Source organism: Martes martes (genome assembly GCF_963455335.1).
Source record: "Martes martes genome assembly, chromosome: 9".
Classification (NCBI taxonomy): domain Eukaryota; kingdom Metazoa; phylum Chordata; class Mammalia; order Carnivora; family Mustelidae; genus Martes; species Martes martes.
Window position 1 is genome coordinate 89,193,025 of NC_137896.1, and position 25,397 is coordinate 89,218,421.

Consider the following 25,397-nt stretch of genomic DNA (forward strand, 5'->3'; position numbering starts at 1 on the left):
TTAAGTTTCGGGGCGCTTGGGTGGCTCAGTGGGTTAAAGCCTCTGCCTTTGGCTCAGGTCATGATCCCAGGGTCCTGGGATCGAGCCCCGCATCGGGCTCTCTGCTTGGCAGGGAGCCTGCTTCCTCCTCTCTCTCTGCCTGCCTCTCTGCCTACTTGTGATCTCTCTCTGTCAAATAAATAAATAAAATCTTTAAAAAAAAAATAAAATATTTTTAAGTTTCCATTGCAATTTTTTTTTTTGTAGACCACGTGGTTATTTGGGTATGTCTTGTTTAATTTCCACATATTTTTTGACTTTCCTTTTGGTATTAATATCTCATTTCATTCCATTTTTGTTGGAGAACACCTGCTTTGTATGATTTTAGTCCATTTACATTTTACTGAGGCTTGCTCTTATGTCCTAGTGTGTAGTTTATTCTGTAGAATGGTTTACGCTTAAGAAGAATGTGTATTCTGCTGTTGTTAGGTGGTGTGTTCTATACGTGTCTCTAAGTTCCAGTGGGCATATAGTGTTCAAGTCTTCTGTATCCTTGTTGATCTTCTGCCTAGTTTTCTCTATTTTTGAAAGTAAGCTATTGAAATCTTCAACTATAATTGTTTAATTGTCTGTTTTATCATTTTTTCTGTCTTATTTGCTTCATATCTTTTGAGACTATGATATTAAGTGCATTTATGTTTATAATTGTTATACATTTATAATTTTAATTTATAAATGTATACATTTATAGTTAATAAATGTATACATTTATAATTATAATTTAAAATTGACCTTTTTGTTGTTACAAATGGTTGCCCTTTAATTCTAGTAACATTTTTTGTTTTAAGGTCTGTTTTCTCTTACATCAGTATAGTCACTTCAGTTCTTATGCTTGCTGCTTATATGGCATATGTTTTTCATCCGTTTACTTTCAACCTTTTTTTTTTTTTTTTAATCAAAAGTGTATTCTCTTGGGGCGTCTGGGTGGCTCAGTGGGTAAAGCCTCTGCCTTCGGCTCAGGTCATGATCCCAGGGTCCTGGGATCGAGCTGGCATCCAGCTCTCTGCTTGGCAGGGAGCCTGCTTCCCTTCACTCTGCCTGCCTCTCTGCCTACTTGTGATCTCTGTCTGTCAAATAAATAAAATTTATTTTATTTTTATTTATTTATTTATTTTATTTATATATATTTATTCTGCAGAGAGGCAGGCAGAGAGAGAGGAGGAAGCAGGCTCCCTGCCGAGCAGGGAGCCCGACGCCGGGCCTGATCCCAGGATCCTGGGATCATGACCTGAGCCGAAGGCAGAGGCTTTAACCCACTGAGCCACCCAGGCACCCCTAAAAATAAAAATCTTAAAGTGTATCTCTTGTAAACAGCTTATATAGTTGGATCTCATGGGTTTTTTTTTTTTTTTTTTTAATCCAGACTGACAGTCTTTGCCTTTTAATGTGACTGTTAATCAGCTCATGTTCAATGTCATTATTAAGATTGGATATATATTTGCTGGGTTACTTTTTGTTTTCCATGTTTCTTGTTTTTGTTTTTTTTTTTGTTATATTCCTCCCTGCTTTTTATTGGACTTAGTGAATGTTTTCTAGTGTCACATTTTAATTTTTAAAATTATTTTCTAGTTAATTTTTAAAGTTATATCGTAGGGGCACCTGGGTGGCTCGGAGGGTTAAGCCTCTGCCTTCGGGGCAGGTCATGATCCCGGGGTCCTGGGATGAATCGGGCTCTCTGCTCAGCAGGGGGCCTGCTTCCCCCTCCCTCTCTGCCTAATTGTGATCTCTCTCTCTCTCTGTCAAATAAATAAATAAAATCTTAAAAAAATAAAGTTATACCCCAGTCATTGCTCTAGGGCTTACAGAATTTATCTTATTAGAATATATACCTGATTTTTACTAACTTAATTGTAGTGTGATACAGAAACAGTACTCCTATATAGTTCTATTCTCTTTTGTGTGTGCTATTACTGGTATATGTATTATACCTATATGTGTTACAGACACACAAGAATACGTTATTATTGTTACATTATTAAACTTATTTTATAATTTTTTGTATTTTTATGAAGCTGAGAGAAGTAAGGAGAGCAAGTATTTAGAGTTTATTATATCAATCTTCTGATTTACCATTTTTTATTCTCTTTATTTGTTCCTGTGGATTTGTTACCATCCAGTCTTTTCCTTACTCCACTCCAGCTTTGCTCCCATTTGCCTCCTTTTGATGTTCATTGTCAAATATGTTACATTTCTATATGTGATAGCTATACTAATATAGTTAAATACGTACTGTTTTGTGTAAAATTGCTTTTAAAATCAGTTAAGAGAAGAAAGGAAATGAAATATGTAAATATGCTGTCTTTTTGTAATTACCTACATAATTATCTTTGCAAGCACTATTTGCTTTGTTTTGTAAATTCAAATTACTGTCTGGTGTCACTTGCTTTCAGCCTGAAGAATTCGTTTAGTATTTCTTGTGTGATGGTTCTGCTACCAACAGATTCTCTCAGTTCTAACATACCTGGAATGTTTTTACTTCATCCTTTTGGAAGTTTTGTTGAATTTATAATGTTTGGTTGATAATTTTTTTTTTTTAAAGATTTGATTTATTTATTTGACAGAGAGATCACAAGTAGACAGACAGGCAGAGAAGGGGGCGGGGAGGCAAGGTCCCTGCTGAGCAGAGAGCCCTATGCGGGGCTCGATCCCAGGACCCCGAGATCATGACCTGGAGCTGAAGGCAGAGGCTTAGCCCACTGAGCCACCCAGGCGCCCCTGATAATCTTTTTTTTTTAGCACTCTGAATATATCTTTCCATGGTCTTCTGGCCTGTATTGTTTCTGATGAGAAATCAACTATTGATCTTATTAACATTCCCTTGTATTGATTTGTTTTCTCCTGCTGCTTTCAAGATACTCAGTCTTTCAACATTTTGATTATGATGTTGTGTGGATCTTTGTGTTTATCCTACACTGAGGTCATTGAGCTGATCTCAGATGTGTAAATTATCTTTCCATTTATTTGAGTCTTTTTCCACTTCTTTCATCAATGTCTTATACAAATCTTCCACCCCCTTGTTAAATTTATTCTTAGGGGTTTTTTAAAATAATGTAATTGTAAATGGGATTGTGTTCTTGACTTTTCTAATAGTTCTTTATTAGTGTATAAAAACATAACTGATTTTTGTATGTTAATTTTGTATCCTGCAACTTTACCAAATTTATTAGTTCTGACAGTTTTTTGGTGGAGTTTTTAGGAGTTTCCATATGTAATACCATGTCATCTGTAAACAGAGACAGTTTTGCTTCTTCCTTGCCTATTTGGATGCCTTTCTCTCCCCCGCCCCCCCACACTTTTCTTGCCTGACTGCTCTGGCTAGGATTTCCAATACTATGTTGAATAAAAGTGGTGAGGGTGAGAACCCTTATTTTGTTCCTGATCTTAGAGGAAAAGCTTTCACCTTTTCACTGTTGAGGGTAATGTTAGCTGTGGGCTTTTTATATATGGCCTTCATAATGTTGAGATATGTTCCCTCAACACCCCCTTTATTGAGAGTTTTTATTGTGAATGGATGTTGAGTTTTGTCAGTTGCTTTTTGTACATCCACTGAACTGATCACATGATTGTTATCCTTCATTGTTAATACTGGTGTAACATATTGATTGATGTGCAGATATTGAGCTATCCTTGCATTCCTGGAATAAAGCCCACTTAATAATGTTACATGATTTTTTTAAAGTATTGTTGAATTCAGTCTGCTAATATTTTGTTGAGGATTTTTGTATCTCTGTTCATTAGGGGCATTGACTTATAATTTTACTTCTTTGTAATTTCCTTGTTTGGTTTTGGTATTAGAGTAATGCTGGCTTTATAAAATGAGTTTGGAAGTTTTCCCTTTTATTTTTTGAAAGAATTTGAGATATTTTGGTGTAAATTATTTGAATATTCAGTAGAATATTCACCAGTGAAGCCATCTGGTTCTAGAGTTTGATTTGTTGGGACACTTTTGATTACTGATTCAATCTCCTTACTAATAATTGGTTTATTCACATTTCCTATTTCTTTGTGATTCAGTCCTGTATGTTATATGTTTTTTCTAGATTGTAAAATTTGTTGATGTAAAATTATTTGTAGAAAGTCTTTTATGATCTTTTATATTTCTGTGATATCAGTTGTAATATTTCTTTTTCCATTTTTGTATTTTATTATTTGTGTCCCCTCTGGGTTTCTTTGGGTGGTGGTGGTGGTGATTCAGCTAACGATTTGTCAGTTTATTTATCTTTTAAAAGAATTAGATCTTTGTTTCATTGATTTTTTTTTTCTTTTGTCTTTTTAGTTTCTCCTTCATTTATTTTTGCTCTGGTTTATGTTTTCTTCCTTCTACTGGCTTTGGGCTTTGTTTGTTCTTTTTCTGGTTCTTTAAGATGTAAAGTTAGGTTGTTTATTTGAAATCCTCTTATTTCTTAATGTAAGCATTTATCATTATGGACTTCCCTCTTAGAACTGCTATAACTGTACCCCATAAGTTTTGGTATATTGTATTTCCATTTTCATTTTTTCAGGTTTTTTTTTAAATTAAAATATAATGTATTATTAGCCCCAGGGGTACAGGTCTGTGAATTGCCAGGTTTACACACTTCACAGCACTCACCATAGCCCATACCCTCCCCAATGTCCATAACCCAAAGGGTATTTTTGGATTCTCTTTTGATTTCCTCTGTGAGCCATATGTTGTTCACTTTGTTAATCTGTTTTGCTTTATTAATTTCTTGAGTCTTTTTTTCTCACAAAACTTTCCATAACTTCTATTCCTTTTCAAGTTACTGTACAGATTACATTCATCCCTTCTCCTTTAGTTTTCCTGAAGAGTTAATACTTGATAAGGTACTTCCTTACCTTATAATTCACTCCTCAACCCATTTAATGCTATATTTAGTTACTTTTTTGAAGCTCATCATTGGGTTTAGAATAGCAGTAACTAATAATTTAGTGAAAAGCGTTCAGAATTTGGAGTTAGAATTAAAAGGTTAAAGTACCTGTTTTTGTCTTTTACTGTAGAACTCTGGAGAAGTTGTATTTCTTTACCAATCAAAATGTAGTCTGAGGACCAAAAGTATGGGACATCACTAGGGATTTTGTTAGAAATGCAAAATTTCACATCCCACTCGACCTAATTTTTAAAAAAATTTTATTTATTTATTTGACAGATAGAGATCACAAGTAGGCAGAGAGGCAGGCAGAGAGAGAGAGGAAGGGAAGCAGGCTCCCTGCTGAGCAGAGAGCCCGATGTGGGGCTCGATCCCAGGACCCTGGGATCATGACCTGAGCCGAAGGCAGAGGCTTTAACCCACTGAGCCACCCAGACCTATTGACCATAGACCTATTGAATCAGAATCTGCAAGTTAGTAAGATCTTCATATTGAGAAGCAATCTTATATCTTCATCTTTGAAACTTAATTTCTTTATATGTAAAGTGCTGAAGGTCCCCTGCTTAGGATGCTTTGACGTAGGATTTTCATCTTTACCATGTGCATTCGGTAGAAACCATACTCCAGTTTATGAATTTTGCTATTTTCTTAGGCTAGCCATATGTGGTATGATATTCTTTTGTGATGTCGGGTATCATCCGTGAGCCACAGCTCCCAGTCAGCCACATGATTATAATGGTAAAAACCTGATACACTTACAACCATTCTCTACCCATACAGCCATTCTGGTTTTTTTGCTTTTGGTACAGTATTCAGTAACAAGGTACTTAACACTTTATTATCAAATAGTTTTTGTGTTAGGTAATTTTGCCCAATTTTCGGCTAGTGCAAATGTTCTGAGCATGTTTAAGTTAGGTGAGGCTGAGCTGTGATATTTGGTATGTGAGATTATTGTATGTATTTTTGACTTACATGTTTTCATCTTATGATGGGCTTATTGGGATGTAACTCCATTGTAAGTTGAGGAAGAGCTGTATAGATAATACTTGTATATATCAACCATTTTGCCATCATCTAACATCCCATATGTTTTATTAATTTATTTTTTGTCTGCTTCCTACTATTAGAGTGTAAGCTTTGTAAGGCAAAATTAGAGTGTAAACTTTGTCTGTTTGTTTATTGCCCTATTTCCTATATCTAGAACTGTGACTGGCACATAGTGAACATTAATTATTTTTTGAATGAACAAATGGATGAATACATATCTTGTCAAATCTTATCATTTCTATTGCAGTCATTTACTTCCCACTGACATTTAGATTTAGAAGTACTGGATTAGACAGTACAAATACAGAAATTTCTGTTGTTGCAGAAAGTTCTGTTAGATAGTACTACTTACGCTTTTGCATCCTATTCCCACTCATCTCGAATCTGTATTTCTGCAGTATAGGTCAATTCCAATTTATCAACTCCCCATGCAATTTAGAGTTAAGTTCAGAATCCTTAGTGTAATCTTTAGACACTTTATAGTTTCATATAGTTAACAAACATATCTTTCTGAGGGCGCATTTACTAGAAGAATCATTTAAAACCCACTGCTTGCATAGCGTCCATATTGGCCATATTGCACTGGGCCATATTGCATTGCCATTTGAAGACTCAAGGGATAGGGGAACCCATGAAAATAAGTTGAACATCCTTTGCTATGCCATGGAATGAAGTATTTTGTCTCTGATTGAGGAGTCGCATGTCTTTTAATGGCATACATGGCACAATAACAGGCTAACTTATTAGGTTATAACTAGTGTGAAATTAAAGTCCAGACTGGATAGCATTTTCCCATCACATTAAAATTCTTTAAAAATCCAGGGCACCTGGGTGGCTCAGTGGGTTAAGCCGCTGCCTTCGGCTCAAGTCATGATCCCAGGGTCCTGGGATCGAGCCCCTCATTGGGCTCTCTGCTCAGCAGGGACCCTGCTTCCCCCCCCCGCCCGCCTGCCTCTGCCTACTTGTGATCTCTCTGTCTGTCAAATACATAAATAAAATCTTTAAAAAAAATTCTTTAAAAATCCAAATTTTAATAAAGATCCACCTATCATATCAAATGGATATGTTGCTATTTTTAAACATTACTGTATTGTTGAATATTTGAATTATGTCTTCTTTAGTTTGCTGTTGTAAATGGCTTTATAATTAATATCTTTGTAAATATTTATCTCCTTCGATGACTGTTTTCTTAGGATTTCTTACTAGAAGTGTAAAAGGTCAAAGGAAGGAAAGCTTTCTTTATTTCTTTTATGCATCAAAGAAATATTTCTTAATTAAAAAACATATAATATTAGTATTAATAAGTCTCTTTTTTTAGGAGATACTTCTAAAGGAGGCATACCTGAAGTTACTCATTCCAGCTCGAAACCAGGCATCACTGCTACTGCTGGAGATTCAGATACTGGATCTCATTTATCCTTGTTCCCTGAGGACTTTCCTCAGTTGGCTTTAAGGTCTCCTCAAGAGAATACTGTTGGTCAGCATACTGATACACTCAACCAGCAGGCACCAGTAGATAGTAAGATAAGTGAAGAGACTCTAAAACTTTCAGCTATTAGTGAACTAGCTGACCAGAAGACTGGGATATCAACAGTACCCTCTAGTTCCTACTCACAAAGAGGGAAGCCCAATATTTTCTACCCACAAGCCTTATCACACAGTCATCTAACTGAAGAGGCTCTAAAAGTTTTGGCTGTTCCTGGTCATGTGCAGAAGGGTGGCATACCTACAGTCCTTCCAAGCTCCTACTCACATGTAGAAAAGCATAATATCTTCTACCAGCAGGCCCCGCCAGACAGTCGTCTAACTGAGGAGGCTCTGAAAGTTTTGGGTGTTCCTCATCCTCCTGACCAGAAGACTAGCATACCTGCAGTCCTTCCAAGTTCCTACTTACATAGAGAGAAACATAATATCTTCTACCAGCAGGCACCGCCAGACAATCATCTCACTGAAGAGACTGTAAAAGTTTCGGGTATTCCTGGTTCTCCTGTCCAGAAGAGTGGCATACCTACTGTCCTTCCAAGTTCTTACTCAAGTGGAGAGAAACATAGTATTTTCCACCCTCAGACCTTGCCAGAGAGTCATCTAACTGAAGAGACTCTGAAAATTTCAGCTGTTCCTGTATCTGCTGACCAGGGGACTGAGAAGACAATAGTTCCTTCTAGTTCCTATTCACGAAGAGAGAAGCACATTATTTTCTCCCAGCAACAGTTGTCAGACGGTCATCTAACTAAACAGGTTCTGAAAGTTTCATTTGTTCCTGGGCCAGCTGATCAAAACGCTGGGATACCTACATTATCTTCACATTCCTACCCCCTTGGAGAGAAGCCCAGTATCTTTTACCAGCAGGTCTTGCCAGATAGTCATTTAATTGAACGGACTCAGAAAATTGTGGCTCTTCCTGAACCAGCTGACCAGAAGACTAGGATACCTGCAGTACCCTCTACTTCTTACTCACACAGAGAGAGGCCCCCTATTTTCTATCAACAGACATTGCCAGAAAGTCATCTAACTGAACAGGCTCTGAAATTTTCTGCTCCTGGATCCACTGAGCAGAAGACTGGGATATCAACGGTAACCTCTACTTTCCCCTCACGTAGAGAGAAGTCCAGTATTTTCTACAAACAGGAGTTGCCAGATAGTCATCTAATTGAACAGGCTCAGAAAGTTCCAGATGTTCCTGGACCAGCTGACCAGGATACTGGGATACCAGTAGTGCCCTCTAGGCCCTACTCTCTTGGTGAGAAGCCCAATGTTTTCTATCAGCAGGTATTACCAGATAGTCCTCTAACTGAAGAGGCTCTGAAAGCTTCATCTGCTCCTAGACCAGGTGACCAGAAGACTGGGATACCAGCAGTATCCTCTAGTTCCTACTCACATAGAGAGAAGCCTGATATTTTCTACCAGAAGGTCTTACCAAGTAGTCATCAATCTGAAGAGGCTCTGAAAATTTCAGTTGCTTCTGAACCAGCTGAAAAAAATAGTGGGTTACTATCAGAAGCTTCTAATTTCTACTCACATAGAGAGAAGCACAGTATTTTCTACGAACAGGAGTTGACAGATAGTTCTCTAACTGAACAGGCTCAGAAAGTTTCACCTGTTCCTGAACCTACTGACCAGAAGACCGAGATATCAACAATAACTTCTACTTCTTACTCGGATATAGAAAAGCCCTTTATTTTCTACCCACAGAGCTTGCCAGACAGTCATCTACCTGAAGAAGCTCTAAAAGTTACAGGTGTTTCTGAACCCACTGACCAGAAGACTGGAATACCAGTAGTTCCCTCTCTTTCCTCCTTACATAGAGAGAAACCCATTATTTTCTACCCTCAGGACTTGACAGATACTCATCGCACTGAAGAGGCTCTGAAAATTTCAGCTGTTTCTGGATCAGCTGACCAGAAGACTGAGTTGCCATTAGAACCTTCTAGTTCCTACCCATCTAGAGAGAAGCCCGTTACTTTATACCCACAGGACTTGACAGACAGCCAGGTGTCTCAGGAGGCTCTGAAAGTTTCAGCTGTTCCTGGACCAACTGACCAGAAGACTGGGTTGACACCAGAACCTTCTAGTTCCTACTCACCACAAGAGAAGCCCATTATTTTTTCCCCTCAGGCCTTGCCAAGCAGTCAGTTACTTAAAGATGCTCTGAAAGTTTCAGTTGTTCCTGGACCAGTTGACCAGAAGACTGGGTTGCCATCGGAACCTTCTAGTTCTGACTCACCTAGAGAGAAGAAGCCCATTACTTTATACCCACAGGACTTGACAGACGGCCAGGTACCTCAAGAGGTTCTGAAAGTTTCAACTGTTCCTGGACCAACTGACCAGAAGACTGGGTTGACACCAGAACCTTCTAGTTCCTACTCAACACAAGAGAAGCCCATTATTTTTTCCCCTCAGGCCTTGCCTGGCAGTCAGTTACTTGAAGGGGCTCTGAAAATTTCACTTGTTCCTGGACTAGCTGATGAGAAGACTGGGTTGCCATTAGAACCTCCTAGTTCCTACTCACCTAGAGAGAAGCCCATCATTTTCTACCCACAGGACTTGACAGACGGCCAGGTACCTAAGGAGACTCTGAAAGTTTCAGCTGTTCCTGGACCAACTGACCAGAAGACTGGGTTGATACCAGAACCTTCTAGTTTCTACTCACCACAAGAGAAGCCCATTATTTTTCCCCCTCAGGCCTTGCCAGGTAGTCATTTACTTGAAGAGACTCTGAAAATTTCAGCTGTTCCTGGACCAGCTGACCAGAAGACTGGGTTGCCATCGGAACCTTCTAGTTCCTACTCAGCTAGAGAGAAGCCCATTATTTTCTACCCACAGGGCTTGACAGATGGCCAGGTGCCTCAGGAGGCTCTGAAAGTTTCAGCTATTCCTGGACCAACTGAGCAGAAGACTGGGTTGACACCAGAACCTTCTAGTTCCTACTCACCACAAGAGAAGCCCATTATTTTTTCCCCTCAGGCCTTGCCAAGCAGTCAGTTACTTGAAGAGGCTCTGAAAATTTCAGTTGTTCCTGGACTAGCTGACCAGAAGACTGGGTTGCCATCGGAACCTTCTAGTTCTGACTCACCTAGAGAGAAGCCCATTATTTTCTACCCACAGGGCTTGATAAATGGCCAGGTACCTCAGGAGACTCTGAAGGTTTCAGCTATTCCTGGACCAGCTGACCAGAAGACTGGGTTGACACCAGAACCTTCTAGTTCCTACTCACTGTGGGAGAGGCCCATTATTTTCTACCCAGAGGGCTTGACAGACAGTCTGGTATCTCAGGAGGCTCTGAAAGTTTCAGCTGTTCCTGGACCAACTGACCAAAAGATTGGGTTGCCATCAGAACCTTCCAGTTCCTACTCATACAGGGAGAAGCCCATTATTTTCTACCCACAGGGCTTGACAGATGGCCAGGTGCCTCAGGAGGCTCTGAAAGTTTCAGCTGTTCCTGGACCAGCTGACCAGAAGACTGGGTTGCCATCAGAACCTTCCAGTTCCTATTCACCACGGGAGAAGCCTATTATTTTCTACCCAGAGGGCTTGGCAGACAGTCAGGTATCCCAGGAGGCTCTGAAAGTGTTAGCTATTCCTGGACCAGCTGACCAGAAGACTGGGTTGCCATCAGAACCTTCCAGTTCCTACTCATATAGAGAGAAGCCCATTATTTTCTACCCTCAGGGCTTAACACACAGTCCAGTATCTCAGGAGCCTCTGAAAGTTTCAGCGATTCCTGGACCAGCTGACCAGAAGACTGGGTTGACATCAGAACCTTCCAGTTCCTACTCATATAGAGAGAAGCCCATTATTTTCTACCCTCAGGGCTTGGCGGATAGTCAGTTACCTCAGGAGGTTCTGAAAGTTTCAGCTGTTCCTGGACCACCTGACCAGAAGACTGGGTTGCCATCAGTACCTTCCAGTTCCCAGTCATATAGAGAGAAGCCCATTATTTTCTACTCACAAGGCTTGACAGACAGTCGGGTGTCTCAGGAGGCTCTGAAAGTTTCAGCTATTCCTAGACCGGTTGACCAGAAGATTGGGTTGCCATCAGAACCTTCTAGTTCCTACTCACCTAGAGAGAAGCCCATCATTTTCTACCCACAGGGCTTGACAGATGGCCAGGTACCTCAGGAGGCTCTGAAAGTTTCAGCTGTTCCTGGACCAACTCACCAGAAGACTGGGTTAACAACAGAACCTTCTAGTTCCTACTCAAACATAGAGAAGTCTAATATTTTTTACCAGCAGGAGTTATCAGGCAGTCATCTAACTGAAGAGACTCTGAAAGTTTCAGCTGTTTCTGGAACAAGTGATCAGAAGACTGGGATACCAACGGTACCTTCAAGTTCCTACTCACTTGGAGGGAAGCCCATTATTTTCTATCAGCAGGCCTTATCGGATAGACCTCTCACTGAAGAGGCTCTGAATGTTTCACCTTCTCCTGGACCAGCTGACCAGGAGACTGGGATACCAACAGTATCTTCTGTTTCTTACTCTCATAGAGAGAAGCCCAGTATTTTGTACCAACAACCCTTGTCAGACGATCAGCTGGCTGTAGAAGCTCTGAAAATTTCAGCTGTTTCAGGACCAGGTGATCAGAAGACCAGAAAACCAACAGTTACCTCGGCTTCTTATTCACATAGAGCGAAGCCCATCATTTATCAGCAAGAGTTTCCAGATCTTACTGAAGCATCTTTAAATGTTTTCAGGGTGCCCGGACTAGGTGACCAGAAGACTGGAATACCAGTAGTAACCTCTACTCCTTACTCACATAGAGAGAAGCCCATCATTTCTTACCAGCAGGATTTGCCAGATCCTGATGAAGGTACTGTAAAAATTTTAAGGGCTCCTGGGTCTGCTGACCAGAAGACTGGGGTACAATTTGGGTCCTCTGCTTCCTATTCACATAGAGAGAGCCCCATCTTTTCTTACCAGACGGAGTTGCCAGCTGTTACTGAAGAAGCTCTGAAAGTTTCAGCTGTTTCTGGACCAGGTGACCAGAAGACTGGGATACATATAATTCCCTCTAGTTCCTACTCCTATAGAGAGAAGGACAGTATTTTTAAACAGCAGGAGTTGCCAGCTGTTACTGAAGAAGCTTTAAAGAGTTTTGCTCTTCCTGGACTTGCTGATCAGAAGACTGAGATACCAATAGGACCTTCTAGCTCTTACTCACATAAGGAGAAACTCAAGCTTTCACCTGTGACTTTACCAGATGACCAAAATACTGAGTTACTAACAGCTCCCCTTAGTTCCTACTCACAAAAAGAAAAGCCCAAAATTTCAACTGTGATTGGACCAGATAACCACACAACTCCATTACTGACAGTTTTTCGTAATTCCTATTCTCAGAGAGTAAAGCCCAGTATTTTCTTTCAACAAGAACTGCCAGATAGACATTGTAGTGAGGATATTTTGAAAATTTCACCTATCTCTGAACCAACTGATGTGAACTCTGGGATACCTCTTTCTAGTTCCTATTCCCACAGAGAGCCGTCTGATATTTTCTGCCCACAGGAATTGCCAGACAAACATCTACCTGAAGATGCACTGAAAGTTTCAGCAATTCCTGTACCAGCTGACCAGAAAAGTCTGTTACCAACGGTTCCTTCTAGTTCCTTTTCCCACAGACAGAAACCAAATATATTCTATCAACAGAATTTTCCAGATAAACATGTAACGCAAGATGCTCTGATGTTCTCAAGGGGTGTTGGGCAAGTTGATCAGATTACTGGGTTATCAACAGTTACCCCTGGTACTTACTCACATAGTGAGAAGCAGAAACTTGTTTCAGACCATGTTCAAATGCTAATAGATAATTTGGATTCTTCGAATTCCAGTGTTATCTCAAACAGTATGCCTTTAAGTTCTCAGACTGATGGTAGAGTTGTAATAAGTAAACCAGAAACTTCAGGTTTTGAAGATGTTGGGTCTGAGGAAATTCAAGATACAAGTGGTTCCAAAACTCTTAGAGAGATTCGGACCCTTTTAATGGAGGCAGAAAATATAGCACTGAAACGATGCAATTTTTCTGCTCCCCTTGTCCCTTTCAGAGATGTTAATGATATTTCATTTATACAATCTAAGAAGGTGGTTTGCTTCAAAGAACCCCTCACAGCTGATGAATCTAATGGTGATTTGCCTCAGAATCTGCCATTTACAGAGGAAAGCCCAAGCAACAAGTGCATACAGAAGGATATTAGCACACAGGCAAATCTGAAATGCCAGAGAGGCATTGAGAATTGGGAGTTCATTAGTTCAACTACAGTTAGAAGTCCTCTACAGGAAGCAGAAAGCAAAGCCAGAGTGACAGTAGATGAAACCCTTCAGCAATGTAGAGCAGCCAAATCTGTAATGAGATCTGAGCCTGAAGGGTATAGTGGAACCATTGGGAATAAAATTGTTATACCTATGATGACTATCATTAAAAGTGATTCAAGTAGTGATGCCAGCTCCTGCTCGTGGGACAGTAATTCATTGGAGTCAGTTTCTGATGTTCTTCTAAACTTCTTTCCATATGCTTCACCCAAGACAAGCTTGGCAGATAGTAGAGAGGAAGAAGGTGTGCTGGAGAGTGATGATGCTGGTGGTAGCAGTGTAGATTCACTGGCTGCACATGTCAGAAACCTTCTGAAATGTGAATCGTCATTGAATCATGCTAAACAAATACTCAGAAATGCAGAAGAAGAGGAATGTCGAGTACGAGCACGAGGTAGGAACTGATGATTTGTTATAAAGGGAGGTCAAGCTTATAAACATCATACTTTAATTTATTTAAAGTTAAGTATTTGTGGAGTCTGAATTTATATTCTTGTAGGACTGTTAGAATGATTACATTTTCCACTGTAATCCAGAATAAGTCCATTTAACCAATAGTATAACTAAGTCACAGTATTAATAGTGCCAGTTTGAGGTTAGGGTCTTAGGTAGTTTCTAAAGCCTGAAGGAGAGTAAAAAGATAGCTTGGGTTTTCAGATTCCTGAAGTTTTTCTGTTTCCTTAATTCTTCTATTTCGGTATTCTATTTTGGAGGCAGAAAAAAAAATGAAAACAATTTGCTCTGCTCTAAATCAAGCTGCATCATAAAACTATATATACATTTCTCCTTTTCTAATAAAATTCTTAGAGCGTATTTTAGACATTAGAAAAAACAAGTATTTCACACTAAAACTTGGGTTGGAGCTTTGAAAAAGGATATTTAACAATCCCGTTAGTCTCTAATAGTAGAATGCCATTAAAAAGTTTTTTTTGAAGACAAAATAAGGAATATGTTTAGAAAGCCACTTAAAACTAACAGTTCAGGCCTCCCTGATTTCTTTATAAGTTTTCCCTTGAGATAAACTACCTACGCTGTTCCTTTTATCACTTACGTATATTCTGACTCCAGAAACCTTAAGTATCAGCTCTCATGGAAGCAACAGTAACTGTAGCAGGACCTAATAGGGCAGGGAAAGGGACCATCCTGATTGGAAGGAAGATTAAGATAAAAATAATTAAAAATCATGGTTAAAGTGGCCTCTTTGGAGAAATATCTGTAGAATGTGGTTTTTAAAAATCACAGTTTTCAGTGAAATGATTGCTTTTAAGAACTTAAAATAGTTTGTCATATAATTGAGAACACATTTTGCTAAGTATTGTGGTGGCATTTAGCTGGATATATTGATGGTTTTCTCTGCTCTTATAATCACTGAAAATTATCATTTTTGCATTGCATTATCTCAAGTGTTTTTATATTTTCTTCTCAGCCTGGAATCTGAAATTTAATTTGGCTCATGAATGTGGCTACTCCATTTCAGAATTAAATGAAGATGACAGGAGAAAAGTAGAAGAGATCAAAGCAAAGTTGTTTGCTCATGAGAGAACAACTGACTTGTCCAAGGTATAAAAGAAATCTAGACATGAAGAGAGAAAATGTGAAAGAAAGGGCAGTATAGAGTTGGTATCTCGTACTTGGGCATTGATGACATGGGCTGAGTCATTAATAGTCTTTGGATAAAGTGTTGAAAGTCTTATTTCTTCAAAATTAATATTTAAGTATTAGGTTCAGTAGTTTTTGATTACTTCCAAACTCATCTGTTGAAAAAAAAATTATCTCCTTAGGAAAATAAGAATAAATTTGCCTTGTCATTTGTATTTTCTCGTGAAGGTGGTAACTTGGGGTACAGATGAAGTCCAGCCATATTCAGATATATATTATCTATTTAAGAACATAGAGCTATAATAGCTTATGTTTAAATGATTTTCTTTTTAATAATACTTATTTTGCTTCAGTTGTGAACTATTTGATGCATAGTAAAGAAAATATATATGAAACATATAAAGAATAAAGAAAATAAAAATAATTCCTATATATATTGGCCCACTAACTTGAAAAATGGAGTGTTACCAAATACCATCGAAGTCCTTTGTGTCTTCATCCCGACATGTACTGATTTTCTCTTGCTGTTCAGTATAGTTTTAATTTCTTTAATAGATGGAATCACATGGTATATATATTCTGAGAATACATTTTTCACACAGACTTGGGTTTTTGAGATTTCTCTGTGTCAATGTGTGTAGTTTTAGTTTATTCATTTTTAGTACTGTAAGTATTCTAGTGTAAGACTGTATCATAGTTTGTTCTTTTGTGGATGTGGCATTTGGTCTGCTTTCATGAATAGTAATGGCTACAGTAATACCTGTCTTACAGGGTTTTGATATGGGTTATATGAGATAATGCTTAGTGGAATATGTGGTATTTAGTTCTCAATAATTGGCAATTATTATCATTACTATTAATACTATAAAATTGATAATGCATAGACTTTATGGCCTAATTTATAGTTTTTTAGAAATTTTTTTGTCAGTGATACAGCATAATTATTTGGCTTATCTCTTTTGGAAAAGTTTTTTAAAAGTATAAATTTGATTGGATTTTAGATTTATATATATATTTGAAATCATCACCATCATCCCATTTCCAGAAACTCTTTTCATCTTACAAGAGTGAAACTTTGTACTTGTTAGATAATTTCTCTCCATTCTACCCTCCTGCCAGCCCCTGGCAAGCACCATTCTGTCTTTATGATTTTTTTAAAGATTTATTTATTTATTTGACACACATAGAGAGAGAGCAAGCACAAGTAGGGGGAGCAGCAGAAGAAGAGGGAGAAGCAGACTCCTCACTGAGCAGGGACCCCACTGTGGGATTTGATCCGAGGACTCTGGGATCATGACCTTAGCTGAAGATAGATGTTTATCTGACTGAGCCACCCAGGCACCCCTATGATTTTTTTTTAAAGATTTTTGAAAAAATGTATTTATTTTAGAGAGAGAGCATGAGTGGGGTGAGGGGCAGGAGGAGGAGGAGCAGACTCCCTGCTGAACAGGGAGCCCGACTTGATGCTCCATCCTGGGACTCTGGGACCGTGACCTGAGCTGAAGGCAAACACTTAACAGACTGAGCCACCCGGGCACCCTTGATTTTAATTAAGTACATCGTTTAAGTAGAATCATAACAGTATTTGCTTTTTGTGATGAGTGTATGTCATTTAGCATAATGTCTTCAGGTTCATCCATGTTGTACCTTATGTCAGAATTTCCTTAAGGTGGGTCTCTTAGAGATAGTATGTAGTTGAATAAGGGTTTTTTTAGCGATTCTGCCAATCCCTGATGTTTTGATTGAGTTTGATCCATTTAAAGTAATTACTGATAAGGTATGACCTACTTCTGTCGTTTTGCTATTTGTTTTCTATGTCAAGGAACTGATTTTTGTTCATGTACAACTCCAAACCACAAGTTTATTTACCTTACTGCCCTTTAGTCCACAGAAGTGCAGGGGACAACAAATTACATTTTGTAGGCTCCTAAAGACACCCTGTTACATTGCTTGTTGGCATTAACTACTCAGATCATTTTGATTCCTCCCAAACTATGATAACAAAATTCACTTTGTATGTATAGATTTACTGTCTGTTCTTAGCAGGATACTCCCTCCTTTCTTTTCCCTTTTCTGTTTGGTAATGTCTGAAGACAGGAAAGGTTTAAAGTCAGGAATTTATATCATCTTGGTGTATGGATCAGTATCTCTTAAGTTTATAAAGAAAATCATAAAACAAACCTAAGAGGAAAAAACAGGAAAATAATAGAATTGAACATTACCACTTAGAGCTCAGTCTTAGAAAAATTCCACATCAATAGGCAGTCTCTGACTAGAAGATTACAAGAAAATAATTCGATGTTATAAATTAAGAGGAGTATGCTAATCATACCATTGAGAAGTTTTAAAGTCATAAGAAAATATATATCTTTTTTAATTAGATTTAAAATTCTCATGAATTGGCTGATTTTCTAAGAAGATGTCTATAAATCTTAAATAGATTAGATGTGAACAAGATAGAAAAGTCCTTGTCTCTCAGGTTTATCTTCCAAGAAAAGTAGCTGACTTGTTAGGAAATGGTATGGAGTATTTCCTAGGTGTGATATTGGTAGTGTGGTTTTATGACAGGTGAGTGTCCCTATTCTTAGCAGGTGTGGTGGTGAACTATTTAGGATTGAAGTGTCATTTACCAGTGTTTGTATGGAACCGATAGGGGAAAATGTTCAGTTGTTGAATCATGGCAGAAGGAATTCCAGTGTTTATTTTAATACTGTATCAACTTTTTAAAAAAAGACTTTATTTTTTAGAACTGTTTAAAGTTCACAACAAGGGGTGCCTGGGTGGCTCAGTTGGTTAAGCATCTGCCTTCGGCTCAGATCATGATCCCAGGGGCCTGGAATCGGGCTCCACATCGAGCTCCTTGCTCATAGGGGAATCTGCTTCTCCCTCTGCCTCTTGTCTGCTGTTCCCCCTGCTTGTGCTTTCTTTCTTGCTCTCTGTGTCAAATAAGTAAATAAATTCTTTAAAAAAAATAAAGTTCCCAGCAGAATTGAGAGGAAGATATGGAGATTTTCCATAGACCCCCTGCCCTACACATGCACTTCCACTGGCATTGTCAGCATCCCTCCCCAGAGTAGTATATTTGCTACAATTGATGAACCTACATTGATACATCGTAATAACCCAAAGTCCTTGGTTTACATTAGGGATCACTCCTTGTGTTATATAGTTTATGGGTTTGGACAAATGTGTAATGACATGTATCCATCACTATATCATAAGAGTATTTTCACCACCCTAATTCTGCCCCTTCCCACTTCCTCTGCAACTGCTGATCTTTCTGCTTTCTCTATACTTTTAATACATCATATAGTTGGACTAAAACAGAATTTAGCCTTTTCAGTTGGCCTCTCTGGATTATTAATATGCATTTAAGTTTCCTCCATGACTTTCCATAGCTTGCTAGCTCATTTCTTTTTAGCACTGAGTAATATTCCATTGTCTTAATGTGCCACAGAGTTTATTTCATCTACTGAGGAATATCTTGGTGGCTTCCAAGTTTTGGCAGTTATGAATAAAGCTGCTATAAACATCCTTATGCAGTTCTTTCATGTGGAAATCAGACATTTTAGCTCCTTTGGTTAATTATCAGAGAGTGCAAATGCTAGATTATATGGCAAGAGTCTTATGTTTAGTTTTGTAAGAAACCACCAAGCTGTTTATAACTTTGATGTCAGCTATCCTTCAGTTAAAAACATACACACACACACACACTCTCTCTCTCTCTCTTAAATAGGGGAGAGATAAAAAGAAACCAAAATTGTTTTACAAAGTGGCTGTACCATTTTTTATTTCTACCCACAGTGATTCAGAGTTCCTGTTGCCAGCATTTGGTATTGTCAGTGTTTTGGATTTGGGCCATTGTTGTAGGTGTGGAGTGAATCTTGTTTGTTTTATTTTTTAAATTTTTAATTTATAGATTTTATTTACTTATTTATTTGAGAGAGAGAGTGCATAAGCAGGGGGGGAGGGAGAAGAACAAAGAGATTTGTACTGTGTGTGGAGCCTGAGGTGGGGCTTATCTCATGACCCTGGGATCATGACCCTGAGATCATACCTGAGCCAAAACCAAGAGTAGCATGCTCACCTGACTGAGCCACCCAGGTGGTTAGGAGTTTCATTTTCATTTTCATTTCCCTCATGACATATGATGTGGAACATCCTCTCATATGCTTCTTTTCCAGCTGTATGTCTTCTTTGGTGAATTATCTGTTAATGTCTTTGGCCCATTTGTAAATTGGGTTGATTTCTTACTGATTCTTTAGAGTTCTTTGTATATCTTAGATAATAGTCCTTTATCAGACGTGTCTTTTGCAAATATTTTCTTCCAATATGTGGCTTGTCTTTTCATTCTTGACATTGTATGTTGCAGAACAGAAGTTTTTAATTATAGTGAGTTCGTCTTATCAATTACTCTTTCAAGGATTGTACCTTTGATGTTATATCTAAAAAGTAATCACTGTATCCAAGGTCATTGAGGTTTTCTCCTTTGTTATATTCTAGGCTTTGCATTTTACACTTAGGTCTATGATCCAGTTTTTGTGAGGAGTTTTAAATCAGTATCTAGATTCATTTTTTTGCCTGTGAATGCTCAGTTCCAACATCATTTGTGGAAAAGACTATCTTTGCTCCATGCCTTTGTTGCTTTGTCAAAGATCAGTAGACTATATTTACATGGATCTGTTTCTGGGTTTTGTTCTGTTCTTTGATCTGTTTGTCTATGCTTTGACCAATACCACACTGTCTTAATTACTATAGCTTAATTGTAAGTCTTTTAGTGTCAGGCCTCCAGCTTCGTTCTTCTTTAGTATAATGTTGGGTATTCTGAGTTTTTAACTTTCCCAGACAAACTTTGGAAGCAGTATGTCAGTATCCACAAAATAACTTGCTGGGATTATGATTAGCATTGCAATGAATCTATATAGTTCAAGTTAAGAGGAACAATGTCAGGTTGGGAGGTCTTAACAATATTGAGTCTTTCTATCCATAAACATGGAATATCTCCATTTATTTATTCTTTGACTTCGTTTATCAGGATTTTACAGTTTTCTTCATAGAGAGCTTGTAGGATATTTTGTTAGGTTTAATGTAAGTATTCCATTTTTGGGAATACTAGTATAAATGGTATTATGTTTTTTATTTTGAGCTCCAGTTATTCATTGCTGGTATATAGGAAAGCAGTTGACTTTTGTATATTAACCTTGTATCCTGCCTTTTGCTATAATCACTCATTAGTTCCAGGAGTTTGTTGATTCTTGTAGATTTCCTACATAGATGATCAGATCATCTACAAACAAAGACAGTTTTATTTCTTCCTTCTCAATCTGTATACCTTTTATTTCCTTTAGTTGTTTTATGGCATTAGCTAGGAATTCCATTTTGATGTTGGAAAGGAGTGGTGAGATGGGATATTGTTAACTTGTTCCTGGTCTTTGTGGGAAAGCTTCTAGTTCTTACCATAAAGTAAGAGGTTAGCTGTAGGTTTTCTGCCAATACTCTTTATCATGTTGAGGAAGTTTCTTTCTATTCCTCATTTACTGATAGTTTTTATCACAAATACGTGTTGGATTTTGTCAAATTCTTTTTCTACATCTACTGATACAAGGGTCATTTTTCTTTTTTTAGCCTGTTGATGTGATCATATTAATTGATTTTTGAATGATAAGTCCCACTTGGTCATGGTGTATAATTATTTTTCTACTTTTTTGTATTTGATTTGGTAATATTTCATTGAGGATTTTTGCATCTATATTCATGAGAGATGTTGGTCTCTGTTTTTTTTTCCCCCTTGTAAAATCAAATGAATTAGGAAGTGTTTCTTCTGCTTCTGTCCTCTGAAAGAGATTGTAAGAATTGGTGTAATTTTTTCTTTAAATGTTTGGTAGAATTCACCACTGAATCCAGCTGGGCCTAGCATTTTCTCTTTTGAAAGATTATTGATTCAGTTTCTTTAATAAATAGGTGCCTATTCAGAATGTCTTCCTTTAGGGTGCCTGGGTGGCTCAGTTGTTAAGCATCTGCCTTCAGCTCAGGTCGTGATCCCACGGTCCTGGGAATTGAGCCCGCATTGGGCTCCCCTGCTCAGCAGGAAGCCTGTTTCTCCCTCTCTGACTCCCCCTGCTTGTATTCCCTCTCTCACTGTCTCTCTCTGTCTGTCTCAAATAAATAAACAAAATTAAAAAAAAAAAAAGAAAGAAATGTCTTCCTCTTTGTGTGAGTTTTGGTACATTTTTTATTTCCAGAAATCCATCTAGGTTATCAAATTTGTGGGCATATGGTTGTTCATACTATTTATTATCCTTATAATGTCCATGGGGTTTATAGTGATGTCACCTCTTTCCTTTTTTATATTAGTAATTTGTGTCTTCTTTTTTTTTTCCTTTCTGGCTAGAGACTTATTGATTTTATTGGTCTTTAAAAGAAATAGTTTTTTTGTTTTGATCATTTTTCTGTTTGCAATTTCATTGATTTCTGTTCTAAATCTTATACTTTTTTTCTGTTTGCTTTCGACTTAATTTGCTGTTCTTTTGCTAGTTAACTAATGTAGAAACTTGGGTTATTGATTTTAGGTATTTCTTCTTTTCTACTATATAATTTAATGCTAAAAATTCCCTTCTATGCCATGCATTCCCTGCATCCCACAAGTTTTCATAAGTTGGGTTTTCATTTCAAGTTAATATGTTTTTAAGTATTAGGTTAATATGCTTTTAAATTTTTTTTGAGATTTATTCTTTGATTCATGATTTATTTAGAAATATATTGGTTAATCACATATTTAGGGATTTTCTTGTTACCATTCTTGTTTTGATTTCTAGTTTAATTGTGGTCTAAAAGCAGACATGTGATTTTTATTCTTTTAAATTTGTTAAGGTGTGTTTGATGGCTCAGAATGTGACCTGTGTTAGTGAATGTTCCATGTAAGCTTAAGAAATTGTGTATTCTATTGTTTTTGGCTGAAGTAGTCTATAGATACCTATTATATCCAGTAGATTTATGGTATTGTTGAGCTATGTCCTTACTGATTCACTACCTGATAGATCTGCTCATTCTGATGAGGATGTTGAAGTCTCCATCTATAATAATGGATTCATCTATTTCTTCTTATAATAAAATCAGTTTTTGCTTCATGTAGTTTAACACTCTTTTGTTAGGCACATATACATTATGGATTGTTATGTAGAGAATTGACCCCTTTATCATTATGTAATGGTCTTCTTTATCCCTGATGACTTTCTTTGCTTTGAAGTCTGTTCTGTTTGAAATTAGTAAAGTATTCCTACATCCTTTGGTTAGTTTTAAAATGGTATATTTTTTTTTCATTTGCTTACCTTTTTTTTTTTTTTTAAGATTTTATTTATTTATTTGACAGACAGTGAGAAAGAGAGAGAGAGCGAGCGAGCACAGGCAGGGGGAGCGAGGGGGAGAAGCAGACTCCCCCATGGAGCAGAGAGCCCGATCCCGGAACTCTGGGATCATGATCTGAGCCGAAGGCAGGCACTTAACTGACTGACCCACTCAGGCGCCCCATCCATTTTCTTTTAATCTATATGTGTCTTTATACTTAAAGTGGCTCTCTTGGGAGGTCTGGGTGGCTCAGTCAGTTAAGCGTCTACCTTTGGCTCTTGTCGTGATCCCAGAGTCCTACAATCTAGTCACATATTGGGCTCCTTGCTTGGCAGGGAGCCTGCTTCTCCCTCTTTTTGCTGTTCCCCTGCTTACGTTCTCCATCTCTCTCTTTCTCTCTGATAAATAAATAAAATCTTAAAAAAAAGATAAAGTGGCTTCTTTGGGGCACCTGGGTGGCTCAGTCAGTTAAGTGTCCAACTCTTAATATTGGCTTAGATCATAATATCAGGGTTGTGAGATTGGGCGCCACATGGGACTCTCTGCTGGGTGTGGAGCCTGCTTCAGATTCTCTCTCTTTCTCTCCTTCTGACCCTCCTCCAGCCCCCACCCCTTTAAAAATTTAAATAGATAAAGTGGATTTTTTTTTTTACATTGTTTTCCATTTATTAGACAACTCTGGGCTTATTCACTTGAAATCTCCTTTCTAGTGATAGATGTAGATAGATATAGATGTAGATATGAAAAACTCAACATATACATATTCATATATACATATGCATTTGTATGTACATATGTGCATGTATGTATATTCTGAATTTCACCTCCTTTCTTAGAGTTTGCTCAGCAGAGGGGGAAAAGTTGAAAATTCACTCTAGGCTAAAAGCCAGTAAACAAAAGTAGTACACTTTTTGTTTGCGGCTCTGGTGTTGGATTCATGGCTCTATCAAAAACTCACTTTTAAGTCTTAGAAATGTTACCTAACCTTTTTTTTTTTTTTTTTTTTTTCTTAAAAGATTTATTTATTTATTTGTCAGAGAGAGAGAGAGGAGCGGGAGTGAGCACAAGCAGACACAGTGGCAGGCAGAGGGAGAAGCAGGCTCCCTGCCGAGCAAGGAGCCCGATGTGAGACTTGATCCCAGGATGCTGGGATCATGACCTGAGCCGAAGGCAGCTGCTTAACCAACTGAGCCACCCAGGCATCCCTACCTAACCTTTTTGTTCTAGGTTTCAACATGTATAAAATAGAAATGTTAATGACATCTACTTTCTAAGGTTTTGCTAAGTATTAACTCATATTATGCACATAAAATGGCTAGCAACCCTTACACATAGGAACACTCCCCAAATTATTTCTGTTATTATTATTCTCAATGAAAAGCCCAACAGGACAGGAACTGTTGTCCCACTTAACTAAAATGATATTTTATTTTTAGGCTTTGTTATATCACCCCTACTTGTAATCATGGACTGAATATTTAATTATAAATTTTATTTTTATTTTTTAGAAATGTTATTTTATTTTATTTAAATTCAGTTAATTAAGATATAATGTACTATTTCTTTCAGGGGTACAGGTCTGTGATTCATCACTCTTATATAATACCCAGTGCTCATTACAACACATACCCTCTCCAGTGTCCATCACCCACTTACCCCATCCCTATACCCCCATCCCCTCTAGCAACCCTCTGTTACCTATGATTATGGTTTGTCTCCCTCTCTGGTTTCGTCTTGTTTCATTTTTTTCCTCTCTTCCCCTATGATCCTCTGTTTTGTTTCTTTAATTCCACATACGAGTGAGATCATATGATAATTGTCTTTCTGTTATTGACTTAGTTTAGCATAATACCCTCTAGTTCCACCCATGTCTTTGCAAATAAAGTGCCTTTCTCATAGATAACATGTAGTAAGATCTTGTTTTTTGATTCACTCTGACAATGTCTTTTCTTATTTTATAATTTTTTTAAAGATTTTATTTATTTATTTGACAAGCAGAGATCACAAGTAGGCAGAGAGACAGGTAGAGAGGAGGAAGCAGGCTCCCTGCTGAGCAGAGAGCCTGATGTGGGGCTCGATCTCAGGACCCTGGGATCATGACCTGAGCCGAAGGCAGAGGCTTTAACCCACTGAGCCACCCAAGCACCCCAATCTTTGTCTTTTAATTAGTGTACTTAGATCATTGATTTTCAGAGTTATTACTGGTATAGTTGGAGTAATATCTACCGTATTGACTACTATTTTTATTTGTTGCCCTTGTTCTTCATTCCAGTTTTTGTCTCCCTGTCTTTTGTGTTTTAATTAAACATTTTATATCATTATATTTTCTCTCATTTCTTAGCATATCAGTTACATTTAAAAAAAATGTTTTTAACCTTTTTTTAGTGGTTGCCCTAGAATTTGTAGAACATTCACAGCTAGTTGAAGTTCATTTTCAAATAATACTAAGCACTTCAGGTAGTGTGAGTACCTTCTAATAACAAAATACAGTTGATACTTGAATAGTACAGCAGTGAGGGGAACCAGCTCCCCATACAGTTGAAATTCTGCATATAACTTTTTGACTCTCAAAGCTACTAATAGCCTACTGTTGGTCAGAAGCCTTAATGATAGCATAATCACTTAATATTTTGTACAGTATGTGTATTATATACTATATTTTTACAAAAACATCTAGAGAAAAGAAAATGTTACCAT

General features: G+C 37.8%; 1 protein-coding gene across 1 annotated transcript in view; it reads left to right on the top strand.

The window, feature by feature from the left end:
- Positions 1-25,397, top strand: part of ALMS1 (ALMS1 centrosome and basal body associated protein) — a 202,301-nt gene that overhangs the window by 40,125 nt on the left and 136,779 nt on the right. The window contains exons 7-8 of the mRNA XM_080813640.1: positions 7,273-14,151; positions 15,184-15,317. Of these exons, the coding sequence (XP_080669766.1) occupies positions 7,273-14,151; positions 15,184-15,317 (7,013 nt within the window). The remainder of the gene's footprint in view (positions 1-7,272; positions 14,152-15,183; positions 15,318-25,397) is intronic.